At 46.6% G+C, this 23,006-nt stretch overlaps 1 protein-coding gene across 2 annotated transcripts in view; it reads left to right on the top strand.

The window, feature by feature from the left end:
* The window catches only part of OLFM1 (olfactomedin 1), a 66,903-nt gene that overhangs the window by 31,839 nt on the left and 12,058 nt on the right, over positions 1 to 23,006 (top strand). The window contains exons 1-4 of one of the 2 annotated variants that reach the window (XM_066580235.1): positions 2,256 to 2,828; positions 5,009 to 5,158; positions 6,139 to 6,294; positions 16,741 to 16,960. In XM_066580235.1, coding sequence (XP_066436332.1) covers positions 2,679 to 2,828; positions 5,009 to 5,158; positions 6,139 to 6,294; positions 16,741 to 16,960 — 676 coding nt within the window. In that variant the 5' untranslated portion in view covers positions 2,256 to 2,678. Of the gene's footprint in view, positions 1 to 2,255; positions 2,829 to 5,008; positions 5,159 to 6,138; positions 6,295 to 16,740; positions 16,961 to 23,006 lie in introns of those variants that run through there. The other variant, XM_066580236.1, reaches the window with a different exon arrangement.

Raw genomic sequence — 23,006 nt, forward strand, 5'->3', positions numbered from 1 at the left:
CTTCAAGTTATACCTCTGTGCAGCATGGTTTAGGTATGGGTATGGGTACAAATACAGATAGGGGGGGGGTCAAAGGGAAATTGTGCTGCTACCCCTTAATGGAGAAGACCAGCACTGTGCCCATATTAAAGGGAACCTGTCATCACCTTTAAGCCCCATAAACTACGGAGAGGGAACGGGGAGTCCAGGGGGCGGTTTCATACTCAATGGGTTTCCCGTTCCTGTGCTTTGTACCCATTAAGTTGATGCACTCACAGTCTCGTGAAAAGAGTCCTGCTGTGCCAACTTCAGGGGACACAGTTTTGGAATGGGACGCCCGCTCCCTCCCCTTTTAGCTCCGTAATTTAGTTTATTGGGCTCAAAGCTGATGAGAGGTTCCCTTTAAATACTGAACACGTGGCCCATTATCAAACAGGGCACCGTACCTACACAATGCTGCTGCCACCCTAGTGTCACCCTCTCTACAGTCGGTTCATACACCACCCCATCCGCCACTAGTCACAAATCACAGCAACGCCATCGCCCTGCGCAGTCAGGACCAGTGATGCATGAAATATGCGATTGTCACATATTCTTTTCTAGAGTTCAGCTTTGCAGGGAAGAGCGAGGAAATCTCCTCAAAAATGTGACCGCCTCGGGGCTCCTTCACAATATGACCATGACATTTTCTCACGATAGACAATAGGGCAGGTTCCACACGGGCGAGATTTTGTTTAACTACAACTCCCAGCATGCGAAATATTACCATTCAATGCAGAAAAAACGCAAATATTCAGGTATGGGGGGTGGGGATTCATGGTTGAGTAAACGCACAGGCCAGGTGATCCCCGGCTCATCTATGCCAGGTATGAGGTGCAGGCGTGTGGCGGGATCACATGGCACAGGGTCAGGCTCTATTCGCGTCTACATGCGATGTTCGCTCAGAGCCTCCAGCACAGCAGATCATCCGGCAATCCCAAAAGAAGCATGCTGAAGGGCCTGTTGTAATTAATGGAGTCTGTCCAACGCCGTTCGCTTCCGTCCTAGGACGCATTTGGCTTTCGGTTTTTCTATTCCTATGACAGAGCAGAAAAATGGAAAGCAAAACAGTGATGTCAGCGCGAGGCGAACCTTCAGCTCCTGTCCTATAGACGCAGCCTGCACTGGGGATTCAATACTGTGCTGCAAAGTATCCGTGAAAATACTGAATTTCGCCGCCACCACATTTACAGGGACGCTTCCACCATTTCTGCTCAGTTATCTGTAATGCCCCAGAGATGGATATTTTAGGACTATGCCTGGGATGCCATAATAATTGGGAATTACCCATCAGGCACCTGTTAATTAAAGAGCTAGCATTCTCTAATTGCTGTCCCTGCTGGATGCATGAGGCTGCAGTGCGGGCGAGGAGCAGCAGATGGCGCCAGGACACCACCTTTCTCCTGCTGTCATTTGGCTTCTACTGTTAATTACCCTAAAATGAAGAGCCTTCCTACGGAGCAGCGCCCTTCCCTGCTGCCAGCGGGCTCTTGCCAGAGGGGCACTACCTGTGTAAGCACTTTCACAGGGCACGATTTAAATATATTATGTTAATGCTTCTCATACCTGCGCTTCTGTCAGGAACTGTGGCTTCCTCGCAAATTCCTAATGTATTCCCTAAAGGGGACCTGCAGACGGCACTTCACATCCATCACTGTCACCATTCGACTCCTTCCTTGCCATGTCCAGCTCCGACTACCCTCCTCTTCAAGAGGAAGGAGCACGGAATCACTGGATACATCTGATCTGTCATTCTATATTCTACGCCATATCTGTGCCATCCGTAATTCTCACCGCTATAGTATATGATGGCCCTTGTATTGATACATTGTATTTACTTTGCTCCTTTCTGTAGCTTTGGGCTTTACTACTCCTATAGCCCAGACCCTTACATCAGCATCACAAGGACCCTGCCTCATTATTCATTCAGGGCTGGGAGGGATGCGTAATAGTGCCCCCCCAGGTCGGTGCCCATGTGTGTGGCAGGAGGCTGCCCCATATCTATTAAGTCACGTGATGCCATTAATTAACACATTCTTTACACTTGGATCCTCTTTTCCCTAAGATGCTCCTGTCCTTTGAGAGCCCAGATGACAAGTAGAGGAAGGAGAGGAGGAGGAGGAGGAGGAGGAGGAGGGGGGGGGGGGGCGTAGGGAAAAAAATAATCTGACATCAGCTTGCGTTTTCTTGCAGCGACCCTGCAGCTCCTCCTCCCAGCACTAATCCATCCCCAGCCTTCCTCCGATCAGTAAGTTGCATGTCAATTGCACAGCTCGGTAGGGATCTGGAGACTTGGTTCCGAACAGCAGGGAACGCTCTTAAAATAACCTCTTCCGGAAGAGAAGCGGCGATTGCGGAGGGAGGATTGTGACCAAGTGGCATCAGCGGCGGCGGTGGCATCAGGGAGAGGGGAGACTACAACCCATTCCTCTGCGTCTGCTGCTCTCGTCTAGGAGCCGCCTGCAATTGTATTAGTGTTTGTGGTGGACGGAGGGAGATCGAGACTCGGCTTTCCCCACGCAAGAAGATGTCTAAAAAGCGCCCGGCTCTGCTGGACTCCTGGGAGGCTCAGATGTTAGCTGCAAGCTCCCTGCAGTCTAAAGCAACCTGCCCGGTCCGTGCAGTATGAAGGTCTGGTGGAGGAGGAAAGCCAAGCAGAGATGTCGGTGCCTTTACTCAAAATTGGGGTTGTCCTGAGCACCATGGCGATGATCACCAACTGGATGTCACAGACCCTGCCGTCGCTGGTGGGCTTAAACACCACTAAGTTAACGGCGGCGAATGCTGGCACCCTGGACAGGAGCACCGGTGTAAGTTACGGGGGGGTTGTCATTGGTGTAACCCTCGCAGCCTAGCTGCGCACCTGGTGGCGAGACGACCCGGCTTCACCACATTAGATGCACGAGGAGATCAGGTGTCAGCTGCTTTATATTGGTGCCTCTGGGTGTCCTTTAGTTGAGGACACTGGGTCCTTGGGGGGGCGCTCTTCTCACAATGAGTAGCATCATTATAGAGGTTGTCATCATGAGAGAGACATTAACACAAATGCTACAGTCATTAGCATAGCAGGGAGACAAGTGCCGGCTCGGGAGGAGGACAGGGAGGAGACGGGGGACATGCAGGAGGGGGCCGGGGTCCTGGAGACCCCCGTGGGGACGTGATTAATACTAGTAAGAGCCGGGCTGATACAGAACATCAGCAATGTCACCAAATGCTTCATGTCTGCTACTACAAAGAGACCGGCGCTCCATCAGCTCCAGATCACTGGCAGAGATGGAGCAGACCTGAGTGTCGCCGGACCCCGAGTCAATAGTGGGCATTTCTATGTGGGAATGTTCACTGGGTGCTACAGAACATAAACTAGGCCTTACATTACATTATAGGGGGTCGTTTCATATTATATTAAAAGGGGTCATTCTGTATTGTAACATATTATAAGGGGTCGTTTTGTAGTGTTACATTGTACTATAGGGAGTCATTTTACAATAGGTAGTTGTTTTGTATTGTTCCATTATATTATATGGGGTTCGTTCACATTATTATAAGAGGTCATTTCATATATTCATTGGGGTCATTTCATACTATTATATTATAAGGGGCCATTTCATATTGTCACATTACATTATAGGTCATTTCATATTATATTATAGGGGATCATTTCATATTGTCACGTTATATTATAGGGGTCATTTCATATTGTCACATTACATTATAGGTCATTTCATATTATATTATAGGGGATCATTTCATATTGTCACGTTATATTATAGGGGTCATTTCATATTGTCACATTACATTATAGGTCATTTCATATTATATTATAGGGGATCATTTCATATTGTCACGTTATATTATAGGGGCCATTTCATATTGTCACATTACATTATAGGTCATTTCATATTATATTATAGGGGGTCATTTCATATTTTCATATTATATTATAGGGGGTCATTTCATATTGTCACGTTATATTATAGGGGTCATTTCATACAGTCACATTATGTTATAGGGAGTCATTCTGTATTGTTAAATACTATTCATTATATTTCATATTGTCACCTTACACTATAGGTCACTTCATAATATATTATAGGGAATCATTTCATATTGTCACATTACATTATAGGTCACTTCATAATATATTATAGGGGGTCATTTCATATGGTCACATTATGTTATAGGGGTCATTTTGTACAGTCACATTATATTATAGGGAGTCATTCTGTATTGTTAAATACTATTCATTATACTACATAGTGCTCCATTACATTATAGGGAGTCATTTCATATCGTCACCCTCCACTATAGGTCATTTCATAATATATTATAGGCAATCACTTCATACAGTCCCATTATATTATAGGGCTCATTCTGTATTGTTACATTGTATTCATTATATTACATTGCGGTGTATATTATTTAGTTTCCTCTAGTATGTTGTTACATCCCATCAGACACGATTGCTGTATACCTGGCGCAGTGTTACATTATAGTATACACACAACTATCATATCATATGATAACTACAGATGGGGAACCTATTTGCATACAGCAGTAATGATTATTCTGCAGACACCCCACAGAGGGTGAGAGCGGGCGGCGAGGCCTCTACACCCCGTTCCGTAGCTGGGTGCCCCAGGTTTGAATTTCCGATGCGCTTAGCGTTTTGCCTCGTTGGCCGCAGCTGCTGACATTGAGCGGCTCCTAGAAATGTTATCACACGGCAATGACGGGAAGAGGCTGTGATCCATTTCCCGGCTGCGCTCATTATCTGGAGTCTTCATTATGCCATTACAGTGTGACTGTGATGTGTGGGGCAGAGAGCTGACAATCGGCCAGATCTCCAGCCATGCCAATGTACTGAACCCCGTAGATCCTGCTGAATGTCTACTAGCAGTCATCATCTTCATATGAGTCTCTCCCATTTCTCCATCTTTCCTTATAAGATTTTTATTTTTTACGGGTTTTTTGCCCTCTGCTCCATTCCTAGGTGTTGCCAACCAACCCAGAAGAAAGCTGGCAGGTATACAGCTCCGCCCAGGACAGCGAGGGGCGATGTATATGCACAGTGGTGGCTCCACAACAGACCATGTGTTCACGAGATGCCAGGACAAAGCAGCTCAGGCAGCTATTAGAAAAGGTGAGACGACGCGGGGAATAACGGCCGTCCGCTACTAATCAGAAGCTCCAAATGAGGCGCTTGTAAGGGACCCGGGATCGGCGGCACCGCAAGCCGCGGTTAATTCTGCACCAAAATCTGCAGGTCTAATTGTGAATTCGGATGCAGAATTGAGAACGGCTTAAAACCTGCCTGCAATTCTGCATCAAAATCCTCCATTAGATCTGCAGATTTTGCTGTGGAATTTACCGCAGCGGCGAATTCAGCTTCATCCGGCGGCGAAATTCTGTCCAGATCACTAAAGCAGAAGAGAGTTGTCAAGGCATGGATACTTGGGCTGCATATGGAGAGGACGGGGTTAGGGGTTGGATGCATAGACACCTGGATTGGATGTGGACAGGAGGGGGTTAAGTATTAGATGCACAGACATTTGGGCTGGATGTGGAGAGGACGGGGTTAAGGGTTAGATGCATATATATCATGGACCATAATGGCAGAGGTGGCAGCTTCATAGAGGCCGTACTGGTTGTCAGAGAGCAGAACGAGTACCCCCTCCCCTCTCTCCCAATTCGGTCTACCAAGCCAATGGGTAGTGCCTGCACTCCCGCTAGTATACAGAGAGGTGAGACTATAGACCAAAGGTATAATGCAATGAGGTCGATCCCGTGAGGGCGGCCGATGTACTACAACCCCCATCATCCTAATGTGTCTATAAGGAAGACGAAACGCCTGGATCTGATAGAGGCCACTATATCCAAGCCCTGTGATGTCAGCATTGAACACACCGAGGGGGTCTCTATAATGGTGAACATATATCCATGTGCGGCGCTGACCCTGTGTATTATCAGTGCTGGCGGTGGGGTATGTAGTAGGGGGCACTATTACTCCAGTAATAACTGGTATTGGTGCTGTCCTCCTGATTTATGGTGTACGGCGCTATAGCAAGTGGGGCGCTATATGTACGGTTATTAGCGTGCTGACGTGCTGCGATCTCTCTGTAGGTGCAGAATATGTCTCAGTCTATAGAGGTGCTGGACAGGAGAACTCAGAGGGACCTGCAGTATGTCGAAAGGATGGAGAATCAGATGAAAGGCCTGGAGTCCAAATTTAAACAAGTGGAAGAGTCTCACAGACAGCACCAGGCGAGACAGTTCAAGGTGGGTGACCTCCTGCTGCTGCAGCCATAGGCAGCCTGTAATGCTCTCGCTGTGGCCTCACTACAAGTCCCAGCACGTTCTAGGACATGGAACTAGATTTCCCCAGCATGCACCACGAGACTTGTCGTCTTAAAGCAGCTAGAGCAGTACACAATGCCTATGGAAAGGAGACCGCCTGCATATATTTTACAGAGAAGTCTATCCTCTGGCTGGTGAAGAAATCCTTTCTCATCTCGCTTCCTGCTGCCTTGTAGTCAGGATCACAAGCCAAGGGTTCCCATTTACATCTTGGATCTTTCCATTCAGATTATATTGAGATCTGAGCTCGCATGATTTTCTGCACCCCTTTCCTCATCAGTAACTGGGGCTTTATTTTTTTTTCCCCAACTTCTTACAAAGTTGTCTTACTTCAAAAGTTAAACATTAGAGGATTGGATGCGACTATAACGTAGCAGGAACCATTCAGAGGATAGAACGGGAAGATAAAATATTTGCTCAGGCTTCTCCTTTCTTCTATGTGTGATGATGTAAGTCATATTTGCTGAGAGTGATGATGACAGTCAGTTATATAGAGCAGGAGGACATTAGACGCCACCTATTTTCACTGAGACTATTTCAAGTAATGGGGCCGAACTCACAAAACCATCAATAAGGATGTCTATGCTATTACTGCACCGCGTGCTCCAACATTCAGTACCTCAGTCACTGGGATATTCAGTCCCCTTTAGACAAGCAATCTGACATTGAGCATCGGCAACACCAATATTCAAGCACTGATACTAAGTAGGTGAATTGATTGCCCTATGATAAATCCCCACGGCTTATCTCTTTGACAGACCATAGGACACAGTTTTCCCACACACTTCTTACCCCAGGTGCATCATAAATGGTGATCCACATTAAGATGTGACAATAATTAGGTGGGGGGGGGGGGGGAGTGAGCTGTCAGCAAACACAATATGCAGAACAATCAATATTATGGACACAACATGAAGAAGGAACGTCTACCTTACAGGGATTATCATGCATAAAGTCATTTACCACCTATGAGGTGATACCCCAAGGACCACCGCCAACCACTAGAACAAGGGTCCCGAACCTCTGCTCCACCCACAGAGGAGTGTACATGGAGTATGTGTCCTGAAGCTCCATACAAGGTGGACATGGCTGAGCACAGCGCTCAGCTATCTCAGTTAGTCCCTTAGACATTGCATAGGATAGCAGGGTGCAGGCTCCTCCAGAGTAGGGGGTCTCACACCCCCATTCTAGTGATCATTGGAGGTCCTGACATTTATCTCCTATCCTGTGGAAAGGTGATAAAGGATTCTTGTGGTACAGCCCCCAATAAAGTTGATGTTAAGCTGTGGACACATGTTACAGGGTACAATACAGGATTATTTTCTACAGATGCAGCCAAGTTTAACTTGACTGATGACTTTCCCAGACGAGTTATCTTATCTTAAGGCATTGAGTAAACTGCAGCACAGACAATAACTGTAATGTGTTAGGAGTCAAGTTAAACTTTGCTACCTCTATACAAACTATTTAGTCACTTTATAAATTCTTCAACTTCAGAGTTGGAGACACCCAGCATCCCCTGCTTGTTCTGTATCTGCACAGAGCTTGGTCTAGTGATTTGCATTCTGCAAAGTGTCATCTTTACACAAGGTACGGCACAGTCATCTGATGTAGGAAAAACTAACTTCCCCTGCATTATAGGAGCGTAGCTAGGCTGCTCTAGAGTATTACTTTTCTAATTGCTAGCGCAATAGTGAGTGCAGCTCTGGAGTATAATACAGGATGTAACTCAGGATCAGTACAGGATAAGTAATGTATGTACACAGTGACTCCACCAGCAGAATAGTGAGTGCAGCTCTGGAGTATAATACAGGATGTAACTCAGGATCAGTACAGGCTAAGTAATGTATGTACACAGTGACTCCACCAGCAGAATAGTGAGTGCAGCTCTGGAGTATAATACAGGATGTAACTAAGGATCAGTACAGGATAAGTAATGTATGTACACAGTGACTCCACCAGCAGAATAGTGAGTGCAGCTCTGGAGTATAATATAGGATGTAACTCAGGATCAGTACAGGATAAGTAATGTATGTACACAGTGACTCCACCAGCAGAATAGTGAGTGCAGCTCTGGAGTATAATATATGATGTAACTCAGGAGCAGTACAGGATAAGTAATGTATGCACACAGTGACTCCACCAGCAGAATAGTGAGCGCAGCTCTGGAGTATAATACAAGATGTAACTCAGGGTCAGTACAGGATAAGTAATGTATGTACACAGTGACTCCACCAGCAGAATAGTGAGTGCAGCTCTGGAGTATAATACAGGATGTAACTCAGGAGCAGTACAGGATAAGTAATGTATGTACACAGTGACTCCACCAGCAGAATAGTGAGTGCAGCTCTAGAGTATAATACAAGATGTAACTCAGGGTCAGTACAGGATAAGTAATGTATGTACACAGTGACTCCACCAGCAGAATAGTGAGTGCAGCTCTGGAGTATAATACAGGATGTAACTGCGGGTCAGTACAGGATAAGTAATGTATGTATACAGTGACTTCACCAGCAGAATAGTGAGTGCAGCTCTAGAGTATAATACAAGATGTAACTCAGGGTCAGTACAGGATAAGTAATGTATGTACACAGTGACTCCACCAGCAGAATAGTGAGTGCAGCTCTGGAGTATAATACAGGATGTAACTCAGGAGCAGTGCAGGATAAGTAATGTATGTACACAGTGACTCTACCAGGAGAATAGTGAGTGCAGCTCTGGAGCATAATACAGGATGTAACTCAGGATCAGTACAGGATAAGTAATGTATGTATACAGTGACTTCACCAGCAGAATAGTGAGTGCAGCTCTGGAGTATGATACAGGATGTAACTCAGGAGCAGTACAGGATAAGTAATGTATGTACACAGTGACTCCACCAGCAGAATAGTAAGTGCAGCTCTGGAGTATAATACAAGATGTAACTCAGGGTCAGTACAGGATAAGTAATGTATGTACACAGTGACTCCACCAGCAGAATAGTGAGTGCAGCTCTGGAGTATAATACAGGATGTAACTAAGGAGCAGTACAGGATAAGTAATGTATGTACACAGTGACTCCACCAGCAGAATAGTGAGTGCAGCTCTGGAGTATAATACAGGATGTAACTAAGGATCAGTACAGGATAAGTAATGTATGTACACAGTGACTCCACCAGCAGAATAGTGAGTGCAGCTCTGGAGTATAATACAGGATGTAACTCAGGATCAGTACAGGATAAGTAATGTATGTATACAGTGACTTCACCAGCAGAATAGTGAGTGCAGCTCTGGAGTATAATGCAGGATGGAACTCAGGATCAGTAGAATATAGTCACTTATCGTTGATACGGATTATATCTATAATATAAAATGTAAAGTTTCTCTGTATAAAATCACATCTAGCACGGACATCGGGACGCTAGTTTAATCCTTTAGTCCCTTTTGAACATCGAATGATATAGGGATAAGGCTGAGAAGCATATATAGTTCATGCCCTCATGTACCAGCCAACTCCAGAAGGCCACTGATAACGTCTTCCCTTGCCAATTTGGTTGAAAGACATCAGTTTTCCATATATTGACCCTTCAGAATTGACTCCACTCACATTAGGATTCATTTCGGATAGTGAGGTGGCCTCATCCACAGATAATGAGATTGGAAAGACCGATTCTTCAGCAGAAATGAGGTGTGACGAGGCGTGACACTTGTTAATTAGAGGGAATGGATGTAAGCACGCCTGGCGTGACTAAATAAACACGCTCGCTTATGGCTATTCCTGCTAATTGGTCAGATAGGAATCTGCTGGAGCTCCGCAGATACAGAGGGACATTAATATGATATCCCAGCAGTCAGCGGCAGGTAGAAGGACTCACCCTGCTCTGAGACTAGAGGATACACATAGAACGCATCACACATAGTCATAGTACATAAACCAGATGTTGGAGTATTGGATCATCTTCATTACGGGGAGAGAGGCTTATGGGAAATGGATACATTACATGTAGCCGAAAGGGTCTAATAAAACCTCATTAGAGAATCTACAGCCACTGAAGCCTTCATAGATGTGAGGCAGATAAGTTCAATGCAGGAGCCATACCACAGGTCAGCGATGGTGCTGACCATCTAAGGCGAGGACGTAGAGAGAAGAGAGGAGGACCATGCCAGAGGTATTGGTAATGTTCTGGTACCTATGGAGAAGGGGCATTATATAGGCCTGCAGCACCCATGGGAAGTCAAGGGAACACAACTTTTATGGCCCCTATCTTCTGGAGGACAGCAAGTCATGCAGAACTGAGCAGCACAGTAAGATGTTGGTCTCTTGCAGTAGTCCTTCTACAGCCGCAGAGGCCACAGCTGGTCATAGAGGCTATTCCTAGGAGGTTTCTGTCTAATCCTTACTCTATAAGCTGCCAGGCCTCCTCCCATCACCTACAAACATCATTGCAGATTGTGCAGCCGCACCATGACAATTAGGCTCACTCTGTATAGTAATACACATAAGGCAATGTCAGCATCCCCCCGGGCCTCCCATAAGACGCTCACCGTGTAGCCGCAGGTTGGAAAGCCTCCGCGCCGATTCACATTTCATCCTTTAAGCAACATTCAGAATCTAGGTGAGCGGTAATTGCCGGCTCTGCATTAGTAGACTGGAAGCTCCCATATACGGCTTCTGCCACAGTTCCTGCAATGCTCTCATTATAGGGACGCCGCATTGCTCTAGTTTTCTATAGTCTCAGCAAATATTAAAGGGGGTCTCCCTTTTGACACAACCCCCAAACCAGCCGTGACCTGAATACCTGAGTCCTATCAGGCCAACCGGTCACTCCAGCCTTGGAGGACTTGGGTTTTCCACCAAAGGCTGAATTAGAATGAACAGGAGAGTAGAGAGGGATAAAGGAGCAGCCCCCCCCCCCCCCCCCATCATAGGGAGCAGAATGATGTAAAGTGTAGAGGCAGATAGTAGTAAATAATATGGTGGAGGAAAATGCTGTACATATAGTAACAGGTATAACATGCCAAACTAATGACTGAGATCTGGGTCACTGCACACCTATAAGTGTGGCCATTAGTAACAGGAGGCTATAGGGCTACTGTACACTGAGATATAGCTAATCCTCACACATGCATCTTAAATGCCACTTAGGCTTACTTTAGAGGTCCCTATAGGGTCTTACGCTCATCTTAGATATTAGGCTCATTTTAGATATCCCTATAGGGTCTTATGCTCATCTTAGATATTAGGCTCATCTTAGATATCCCTACAGGGTCATATGTTCATTTTAGATATCCCTATAGGGTCTTATGCTCATCTTAGATATCCCTATAGGGGCTTATGCTCATCTCAAATATTCCTATGGGGTATTATACTCATCTTAAATGTACCGTTAGAGTCTTTTGCTTATCTTAGATATCCCTATAGGGTCTTATGTTCATTTTAGATATCCCTATAGGGATTTATGTTCATCTTAGATATCCCTGTAGGGTTTTATGCTAATCCTAGATGTCCCTGTGGGTTCTTAGCCTCATCTTAGATATCCCTGTAGGGTCTTAGCCTCATCTTAGATGTCCCTATAAGGTCTTAGCCCCATCTTAGATATCCCTGTAGGGTCTTAGCCTCATCTTAGATATCCCTGTAGGGTCTTAGCCTCATCTTAGATGTCCCTATAAGGTCTTAGCCCCATCTTAGATATCCCTGTAGGGTCTTAGCCTCATCTTAGATATCCCTGTAGGGTCTTAGCCTCATCTTAGATATCCCTGTAGGGTCTTAGCCTCATCTTAGATGTCCCTATAAGGTCTTAGCCCCATCTTAGATATCCCTGTAGGGTCTTAGCCTCATCTTAGATATCCCTGTAGGGTCTTAGCCTCATCTTAGATGTCCCTATAAGGTCTTAGCCCCATCTTAGATATCCCTGTAGGGTCTTAGCCTCATCTTAGATATCCCTGTAGGGTCTTAGCCTCATCTTAGATATCCCTGTAGGGTCTTAGCCTCATCTTAGATATCCCTGTAGGGTCTTAGCCTCATCTTAGATGTCCCTATAAGGTCTTAGGCTCATCTTAGATGTCCCTATAAGGTCTTAGCCTCATCTTAGATGTCCCTATAAGGTCTTAGCCCCATCTTAGATGTCCCTGTAGGGTCTTAGCCTCATCTTAGATATCCCTGTAGGGTCTTAGCCTCATCTTAGATATCCCTGTAGGGTCTTAGCCTCATCTTAGATATCCCTGTAGGGTCTTAGCCTCATCTTAGATGTCCCTATAAGGTCTTAGCCCCATCTTAGATATCCCTGTAGGGTCTTAGCCTCATCTTAGATATCCCTGTAGGGTCTTAGCCTCATCTTAGATGTCCCTATAAGGTCTTAGCCCCATCTTAGATATCCCTGTAGGGTCTTAGCCCCATCTTAGATATCCCTGTAGGGTCTTAGCCTCATCTTAGATATCCCTGTAGGGTCTTAGCCTCATCTTAGATATCCCTGTAGGGTCTTAGCCTCATCTTAGATATCCCTGTAGGGTCTTAGCCTCATCTTAGATGTCCCTATAAGGTCTTAGGCTCATCTTAGATGTCCCTATAAGGTCTTAGCCTCATCTTAGATGTCCCTATAAGGTCTTAGCCCCATCTTAGATGTCCCTGTAGGGTCTTAGCCTCATCTTAGATATCCCTGTAGGGTCTTAGCCTCATCTTAGATATCCCTGTAGGGTCTTAGCCTCATCTTAGATATCCCTGTAGGGTTTTAGCCTCATCTTAGATGTCCCTATAAGGTCTTAGGCTCATCTTAGATGTCCCTATAAGGTCTTAGCCTCATCTTAGATGTCCCTATAAGGTCTTAGCCTCATCTTAGATATCCCTGTAGGGTCTTAGCCACATCTTAGATATCCCTGTAGGGTCTTAGCCACATCTTAGATATCCCTGTAGGATCTTAGCCCCATCTTAGATATCCCTGTAGGGTCTTAGCCTCATCTTAGATGTCCCTATAAGGTCTTAGGCTCATCTTAGATGTTCCTGTAGGTTCTTCGCCTCATTTTAAATGTCCTTATAGGGTCCTATTCTCACCTTAAATGTTCCTATCTGGTCTTAGTCTCATCTTTTATTGCATGCTTCTATAGAAACTTCACAGTATATTGTTTTTTAAAGATGGTGAACCCATAAGCTGAACTTTACTGCGGTCCAATAACAGACTATATAGAACGTCCAAACTACCCGCTGCTGACAGCAGATTATGGGATTGTGGTGTCGGTCCCGCATTAGATGTTGGGAACACTTTGTATTATAACACATCACAAAGGAATTATTATATTGCCCAACAGCGTCTGAAATATTGCTTCAAAAGGTAACAATTCCCTTCACACAGTCAAAGGGGCATTTGGTCTCAGCTGGCGGAACGTCCAGGGCTGATACCCAATTATAATAGCTGGGAGTAGCGCTTCTAGTAATGATGGAACAGACAATAAAGTCACGTCAGAAAGGCTCAGGAAGGACGTCGCTAGCACCGCTGCTGTCGCTTCCTCCTGTTTAATTGCTCCCACTGGGAGAGCAGCGGAGCCTGGAGAGAAATTCTGGTATTAGAGAGGCAATAGCGGAGCGGCTCGTCATACATCAGCCCCTCCAAGACACCATGCATTGACAGGGAAGGTTCCTGGCACATGCCGCCCTGCACCAGGCTGCCCGGACTAAGCAGATGAGCCCTGTGGCTTACGTGACCGCAGCTCCTCTGGGGCAGGTGTGGAGCTACTAATATAAAGGGAGAGAATGAAGTTATCACACCTGACATACTCCGCTGATGTAGCGATACAGATGTAGCAAACATGAACTTGACACAATGCATTCAATACTTTAACCCGCCACTTAACACAACACAAGCCATTGGAACAAGCACAGTAAGATCCGCTGCATCCGTACAGAAGTAGAAGCCTTAAGCAGATCTTCACCCATTTCCCGGTGGCCACGGGTTACCTGCGCCCTTGCCCATACTACACCCACCTTACTTCCCTGGCGGTGCTCCCTTATGCAGGTATGAATACCCCGGGATGATGTAGGTTGAGCGGGAAGGTTATCTCCATGGACTAGCAGGTTATTAGTGAAGCAGATACACAAATTGGGGCCCGAATCCTATTCACAAGCATTCCCATTAGTCATCATCAGGGACCCGTGACGTCAGTGTCCTCGCTCCATGCTCAGAGAGCTCCTCTGTGCTACTTGTAGCCGCAGTACCACATTCTAATCTCCATACAATGCTTAGAGCTCCGTTAGGAGACAGGACCCATTTATTTGGATGGGTGTACGCTCTTAGGTTTTTGTTTTTTACTCCGACTGATCGAGAATCTCGGGTGCAACTTTTAAGTCGCCTGTTTACAAGTAGTCTTATTATGTACTGATCCTTGCAGCAAGTCTTATACTCCAGTCACATCCAGAGCTGCTGGGGCATGTATGGAGAGGACTGTGTATTCCTTCCACTATCCGCTGCCATCATCTCACCAGAATTATCCAGGACTGCAAGTAAATAGTGAACAAAGCCTCAGATGTGATTGCAGGATAAACCAACGGTTCAGACTTAAAGCGACCCTCCGCTCCGAGGACTTGTTCCAGGATCGGAGGAGACGTACTCTTACCTCCTGCTCTCCCTTTATGGCGTTCTGCTGTGGGATCACCGGTTACCGGGACCACCTTTCATCTTCTTAATGGCCGCACCTATTCTCTGACTACCTGATCCACTCCACCTGCTCCCTGAATGGCCACCTGAGCAGTGCTAGCCAATCCAAAAGCAGCGTGCAGTGTCCCAGACTACTAATGCACTTGGTAGTGAGAGGACAGGAGTCTGAATGGTGGTCTGGTAAATGGCGACTCCGCAGTAGAACGCTGCAGGTGGAAAGCAGAGGGTAATGTCATTTTCCCAGGGCTGGAACGAATTTTGGTTCTGGGACCAGAGATTCACTTTAAAGCAACCCTCCAGTCCTGGACAAATAAAAATGGCTGCTTCTCTGACTACCGGGTGCAAACTGTGCCTTAGTATACTCTGGCAGCCTGAGACACTACAAGCCGCTCTGACTGCGCAGTACAGGGGCAGCACTGGCCAAGGAAAGCCGCATGTAGTGTCTTAAGATGGCTTTATACAGGAGGCATAGTGGTCCCAAGACTTATTGCCTCTGTGCTTGCACACAGGAGAAATGCTCAAGGACTAATGGAGCGCTGGAGACGTCTTCCTGCTGCCCGTCTCCATTCACTGTGATCAGCCAGATGAATGACTGCCGCTGCAGTGAGGGAGAACCCGCTGACTAGTCGCTTGCTTTCAGTCCAGAAATGAAGCGACTATCAACTAGTGAGTCATTCCTGTTGGGTTCCATGTTTACATGGGACCGCTACACTCGTTTGAAGAATAGTTGTCCCATGTAAGGCCACCCATGGTGCATACAAGTGCGCCCCAGGTAGTCAGAGAAGTGGTGCGGCCGTCCTTGAGTGTCCAGAACCAGAGGGTCGCTTTAATGATTCTACCCTTAAACAGATGTGCAAAGGAACTTTAAGAACTACCCTCCCAGATACCTATAGAGTAGAACAAGGGCGAGATCTTACCATATCCATAGACTACTTTATGGGCAGCGCCACGTGGGCATCCTGCCCCCGGTGACCTGCTCTCAGGATTTGTGTGAACAGATCCCAGCACAGGAAAGATCCTTCCCTCTGCTGGGATCCACAGGAGGAAGGTACACGGTAACTAGACGGAAGGTAGCGCCCCCTACCTGCATGATGTAAGTCTTCAGCACTGGAGGAAACGTGTTGATGAATGCAGATTAGTGCTCAGACTCTTCACCAGTATTTCCGTTTTCTTGATTACAGGGCTAACTTAACTTGCAGTGACTGAAGAGTTAACTCCTATGTTACCGAGACACACAGCAGTTTGGGCACCAATCAGAATTTCTCGTTTTTTTTTTTTTCCTTTGACCTCCTTTTTTTTTGATTCTTTTACTTTTGTAATCCTTATTCTCCCGATTAGAGCTATTTCACTAAGGAACGTTCAACACGTTGACTTCCAATCTTCCTTTGCATGCGAATGTAGCTGCATTTCATGAAGACTTTTTAACCCTTGTCAATGCATTCTACCTTTTTTTTAAAGAAAGAAACTCTTTGTGTATGTGTTTTAAAGAAAAGACGCATGTAACCATAAGATGTCGCATTTGAAAAAAAAAATGACTAATAAAGGCCTTTCCCAAATAAGTTGTATGGAGGATTTATTAATCTGCTATTGGACAGCACTCTCATGGCACCAGTAATGGCCTCCGAGGGGTTTATTGCACCACTGCACCCAGCGGGTAGGCAGGGCAGGGCAGGCACAGGGGCAGGACAGGGTGTTGCCAAGTTTTGCATGCAGAGCACTGAACCAGCTTATTTTAACCTTGCAGGCAATAAAAGCGAAAATGGAGGAACTTAGGCCTCTGATACCAGTGTTGGAAGAGTACAAAGCCGATGCCAAATTGGTATTGCAGTTTAAGGAGGAGGTCCAGAATCTGACGTCAGTTCTAAACGAGCTTCAGGAGGAGATTGGCGCCTATGACTACGAGGAACTTCAGAGCAGAGTGTCAAATCTTGAAGAAAGGCTTCGTGCATGCATGCAAAAATTAGGTAGGCTCAGACCTGTCACGGTGGCAACAGCCTGCTACCTCCATCTCCAAACACCCATAACTGTAGCTAGCGGTGCTGAAGCGGACAGCTCCCCGAGGCACGGTCACAGAACAGCATCCCGCTATTTGCTTTCTGTTGACGCTCATACGATATGCTAAGGCTAGTTAGCAAAACACAAGGGATTATGGGTAACACACTTGTTAGGGGGGTGCTAATTTGATTCTGTGTTAATGTGCGGGTGTAGCAGAGCTGAGCTTGTCGATGGCATGGCGGCGGTGATGCAGACGCTTTATCGGCGGTTTACAGATGAAAATCGTAATGAGTCGTGCCAAAGGACAAACTCAGCTCTGCTACATCCAACTTATTTTAAGTGAATGGGGCAAATCGAGAGATGGTTAAGAAAATATGTTGTGTTTTTTTTTTTTTTTACATTTCTGCCCTCATCTAACCCATTGTGGAAGCACCAGCTTGTGGGATGAGTATTTGGCGCGGGGTGCCTCCTACCTTGCAGGTATCTACTCCCGCATGATGGCTGCTTTCACCAGGGATGGGCGACGGGTCATGTGACATCTGTGGAGGGCTGCGTTATGAACGTGTCCAAGTGTCGCCCTTTCTTTGTGGTTTGACAATGTCTTCCGATGCGGTCATGTAATGATGATTAACTGGCAGTTGCTGCTGACACAGCGGTGGCCACGCACCCAGGTCACCTTTATCAAAATGCGGACTGATTGCCAAAACCGAGAACGCCAAACGCCAGATCAGCAGATACAATCCCAAACATGCGCAGAGTCGGGGAGCGGGGCTGGGGAGCGGGGCTGGGGAGCGGGGCGGGGAGTGGGGCGGGGAGCGGGGCCGGGGAGCGGGGCGGGGAGCGGGGTTTGGGGTTTTCTTTCTGTTCGGATGTGAGATACATGGGCTGCAAACCCAATAGAGGAGTAATAAGAGTCCAGATGCCTCCGATAGCGATAAGGGTCGGGGTAAGCGCAAAACCTATGAGCTATTATGGAGAGGGATACGATGACCTAGAAGGGTCCCGTTTACAGGGTGAGGGGGTTACAGGCAGCAGGGAGGTGAAGAACATGCCCCAATAGCATATATTACCTGTATTACTGACTTCATGCTCCTGGCAATAAAGGTTCGGCCCACAGCCATTCCTCCTGACTCCCCCAATGTCTGGCTGACAACTCTCCCCGACTCCCCCATACACATGAATGCTCATTTGGCCGAGCGCTGATGTGTTTTCCATCGGGATAGTGGAGAAGGCCACAACCAGACAGCTCTGGTCATAGCTTCATCGTATCATAGTATGTAAGGTCGAAAAAGACACATGTCCATCCAGTTCAGCCAGGTCCTCCCCAATGTTGATCCAGAGAAAGGTAGAAAAAACAGTAAGGTAGAAGCCAATTTTCTTCATTTAAGGGAAAAAAATTCCTTCCCGACTCCAAGCTGGCAACCAGAATAATCCCCGGATCACCGACCCCCTGGAGTATTTAGTGATATAACATGTAATATTGTATCTCTCAAGAAAGGCGTCCAGGCCCTCTTGTACTCTTTTATCTAGTTTGCCATCCCCACATCCTCAGGCACAGAGTTCCACAATGTCACTGCTCTTACAGTAAAGACTCCCCTTCTATGTCGAGGTAGAAACCTTCTTCCCGCTAGATGTACAGAGCGCCCCCTTGTTACAATCCTGGGTATAATAGATGATGGGAGAGATCTCTGTACTGACCCCTGATATATTATACATAGTTATTGGAGCGCCCCCTTGTTACAGTCCTGGGTATAATAGATGGTGGGAGAGATCTCTGTACTGACCCCTGATATATCTATGTATAGTTATTAGAGCGCCCCCTTGTTACAGTCCTGGTATAAATAGAGGATAGGAGAGATCTCTGTACTGACCCCTGATATATCTATGTATAGTTATTAGAGCGCCCCCTTGTTACAGTCCTGGTATAAATAGAGGATAGGAGAGATCTCTGTATTATCCTCATATATATATAGTTACCCGATCAAGCTCTGATATGTCCTTCTTGAGCACCGGTGTCCCAAACTTCCACAATATTCCATGTGTGGTCTGACCAGTGACTTTTAAAGAGGAAGAACAATGTTCTCATCATGCACCCCTAGACCTCTTCTGATGCCCCCATGATCCTATTTGCCTTGGCAGCAGCTGCCTGACACTGGTTGCTCCAGTTAAGTTTATCTCTAGGGGAAACACAAGGATGAACATTGAAATTTAACGTGTGGATCCTTCCATCCCCTGAGACAGATGAAAGCGGGGATGCCCCCATACATGTGCAAGAGTCATCTGCTCCAACCAAAATCTGTGGGTTCAGACAACTATAGTTTAATGTGTTTGGAGGATTAAAAGAGGCATCCCCGTCTTAACCAAACATAACTGAGCTGGGAATGCCAATGTATGCGAAGTGACCAGGAGGATGAGAACAATATGGCTGGGCTATACTATTTCCAGTTATGCAGTTTGCATAACTCTCATTGACTTCTATAGGAGTTATAAAAACAGTATAATGAAGCCTACTTAGTCGTTTCTGAAAGACCTGACCACCCCTGGCCATTGCAGTTAGCGGGGAACTGGTGGGTTGGCACAACTCTAGATAGTTTTGGGTTCGACCTCTGATATCCACACCTATTATACGTTTAAGACCTATTCTATGGATGGGAATAACCCTTTAAAAACTTTTTAAGAAAAAAAAAAATCCAAAAAGTTGGTGCTGCCGTAGACCTCCAGACACACGGGCCAACAGACAGACTCTAATCCAAACAGAGGCTACTCTAAAGCATTCGAATCAGAGGCGTGACTCGAGGCTCTTGGGCCCCAATGCCAACTCTGTACCCGGCCCCCACCTACTATGTGCTACTTATAGTAGCGGAGTCTTCGGAGGAGTCGCTGCTGCCCCTGCCCCCCCGATGAGGACACGGGACGACCTCCATGAGCCTGATATGCAGCTGTATAACCATCTCATAGTACATGGCGGTATATCACATTATACGGCTGCTTTTCCCTTTCATCGACGTTGATGTCATTAATTATGGAACACAGGAAATGATTAGGAGTTTGCAGCTTTCTTGTTTGTCACAGTGAAGCCTGAATTCATATTCCTATAAACGGAAGCTTTATTAGTTCCCTAGAAACCAGCGAACCGTGAAAATGATTCAGCCCTTATCCATATTAATTAGTGCAGCCAGAGCCCGCTGACATATTTATGGGAGGCACACATGCGCCTTGCTTGTAAAGGGAGATAAGCTCTGACTTGGTGACTAGAAGGCTGTTCACACATTGCAGATTTGCTGCAGCTGGACGCCCCTCGCACATCTGGAAGCCGCCGTTCCTGCAGACGGTGCAGGGATGTCCAAAGTCAGTCGAAAAAATTTGCAAAAGATCAGCGGTGTGTGAAAAAACTGCACCCTAAAAGTCCTGAAAATGCACCAAAGTGCACATAAATGCACCATTTTCACTACATGTGTATGTGAGTATTTGGTGCCTATGTGCGTTTTTTATGTCTGTGTTGCATCAGCCCAGAAAACAGGGTGTGTCAAAAAAGTATGGATGCTTATGCCTGCTTGCTGCATTTTTTTATGCACCCCCAGACATGACTACGCACTAAAATACAACATGCTGCGATTTTATTTTTTACATGCACCTATGGTCCGCATAAAATGAGCGCACGTCTGAATATACCAACGTAACTCATTGGGGCAGCGAGCGGTCTGCAGCCCTTAGACTGTGTTTCCATACAGCGAAAACTGCTTGCCGCTGAAGCCGCCAATGGTTGCAGGATCTTGCCAGCAGTATCAGTGGCATCATGTGGCCATTGGCTGCTATGGATGGGCAGGGCTTGGGCTGAAAGGGGTTTTCGTTGAGTGCAAGAGTGCTTCACACATGACTTCCATAGCTTGCGAGACGTGGAAACAGTGTAGCCCAGGGTGCATCCGTAAAACCCAGCCATCCAGCTGAGCCTGAATAAGACTGGACAGTGTTGGGGTCCCTTATTCTAGAGATACGTGCAAAAGTTGGACCCGCATCTACCACATCAAAATACTAATGACCACCTGTCCGTGAGTGACTGTGTGAGTTACATGCCCCGCCCCTGATCACATGAAGGTGACGTCATCAAAGGTCATAAAACATGCAGAGCCTGACAGCAGCTGTGTGCTTACAGGACCTGTGATGATGTCACCGTCATGTGATTAGTCATCTGGGCTCTGTGTCCGTGAGTGAGTTACATGCTCTGCCCCTGATCAGATGACTGTGACATCATCACATGTCTTTGATCCCTGTGCAGATTACGAGCAGACTACATTCTCTACAAGCCCCCGCGGCCTCAGTTGCTATGGAATACGACCACTTGTCTGTGAGTGACTGTGTGAGTTACATGTGAAGATGCCACCGTCATGGGATCAGTCACCGGGGCTTTGAGCTCTGCCCCTGATCACATGACGGTGACATCATCCCAGATCCTTCACTTTACTAAAAACCTACAGAGCCGGTGCTTACAGCACCTGTGATGATGTTACTGTCATGTGAGCAGTCACCTATGTGGAAGGAGTCTGTGGTAACATGACCAGGGGGTGATAAGTATGTGCAGGACTCTGCTGTGCTGCTTGTGATCCCTGTTGTATGGGATGAAGAATGTATGTAGCAGAGCTGTGTGTGTGTGTGACGTACATATAGCAGAGCTGTGTTTGTGTGTGACGTGCATTTAGCAGAGCTGTGTGTGTGTGACATGCATGTAGCAGAGCTGTGTTTGTGTGTGACGTGCATTTAGCAGAGCTGTGTGTGTGTGACATGCATGTAGCAGAGCTGTGTTTGCGTTTGACGTGCATTTAGCAGAGCTGTGTGTGTGTGACATGCATGTAGCAGAGCTGTGTGGAGCATTGCGCCCCTAGAAACTCTGGTACTATAATTTCCTAATAATTACTAGTATATCTAAATGTGCAAGACGGAATTACCCCTTTAAGTGGCTTTCAGATGAACTTCTTGACATTGAAGTTTTGGCCTGGAGTGATCTTAGCGGCCGCATCATGTACAGGATGTCATGCTCATACATTGCAGGGCCCAATGCTCATCTATGAAGGCGCAGATCCATGTAGCAGCTTCTACTGTGCGTGGTTCCCTCGTAGACGAGGAGAACACCACACACTCGCAGGCGCGCACAATCTGTCGTGCAGTCGTGTTGTGTGGAGAGAGTAACATTCACAGCAGTGATACCATATGGTATATAGATGGGGAGAGGAGGAAAAACAGGAGCCGTTATAATGAGATGTCATTCTGCACGGTCCCGGCACATTATACTCCTATCCAGTTATTATCTACAAACAGGTTCAAGCGGACTGACTCCTCATCTATGTCCTCCTGGTCAGATCCAGTCACAGCCAGAGCTGCATTCACACTTCTGTTGGATTCCTCAAGGTGCGGTCGCGTCTTCACTTATCGCAGTGTTGCTGCTGCTCACCCGGAGAGCTGCAATAAGCGGAGGTGATGCTTACAGCCACTGACGCTCCAACTACGGGTACCATGGCTGTCGGCAAAGGGGTTGACGGAGTTTAGATGCAGCTCTAGGTGGGACTGGAAAATAAGACCCCATTCACATCTGAGCCAACAATTCCATTCTGTTTCTGTTGTCGGCTCCATCCATACTGGAATCACCAGATCCAGCACATGCCGGGCTCAAAGAGACCCCATGGACTATATCCTCCAGGACTTGGTCCCGGATCTGCAGCGCAGGCTATGAGCGGAGCCTCCAGCGCAGATGTGGATGGGCCCTGTGCGCTCGCACTAATCCTCGGTCCTTGTCACAGGCCTTGTAGCCACATAGGACTCTTTCTTTTGGAAGTTGCCTCATTGTTTGTTTCCGTCCTTCATTCTGACTTCCGCACTGAAGGATTTAATCAGTTTCCATGCACGTTCCTGTACGAGCGGATGAGAAGGTTTCTCTCCATCGCAGGGCGCTCGGAGAGAACGGAAAATTAATGCGCCGTCCGCCATCCCAACTAAATAATACATCTCGTTCCGGGATGATGA

The sequence above is a fragment of the Eleutherodactylus coqui genome, chromosome 10, assembly GCF_035609145.1.
Source record: "Eleutherodactylus coqui strain aEleCoq1 chromosome 10, aEleCoq1.hap1, whole genome shotgun sequence".
Taxonomy (NCBI): Eukaryota; Metazoa; Chordata; class Amphibia; order Anura; family Eleutherodactylidae; genus Eleutherodactylus; species Eleutherodactylus coqui.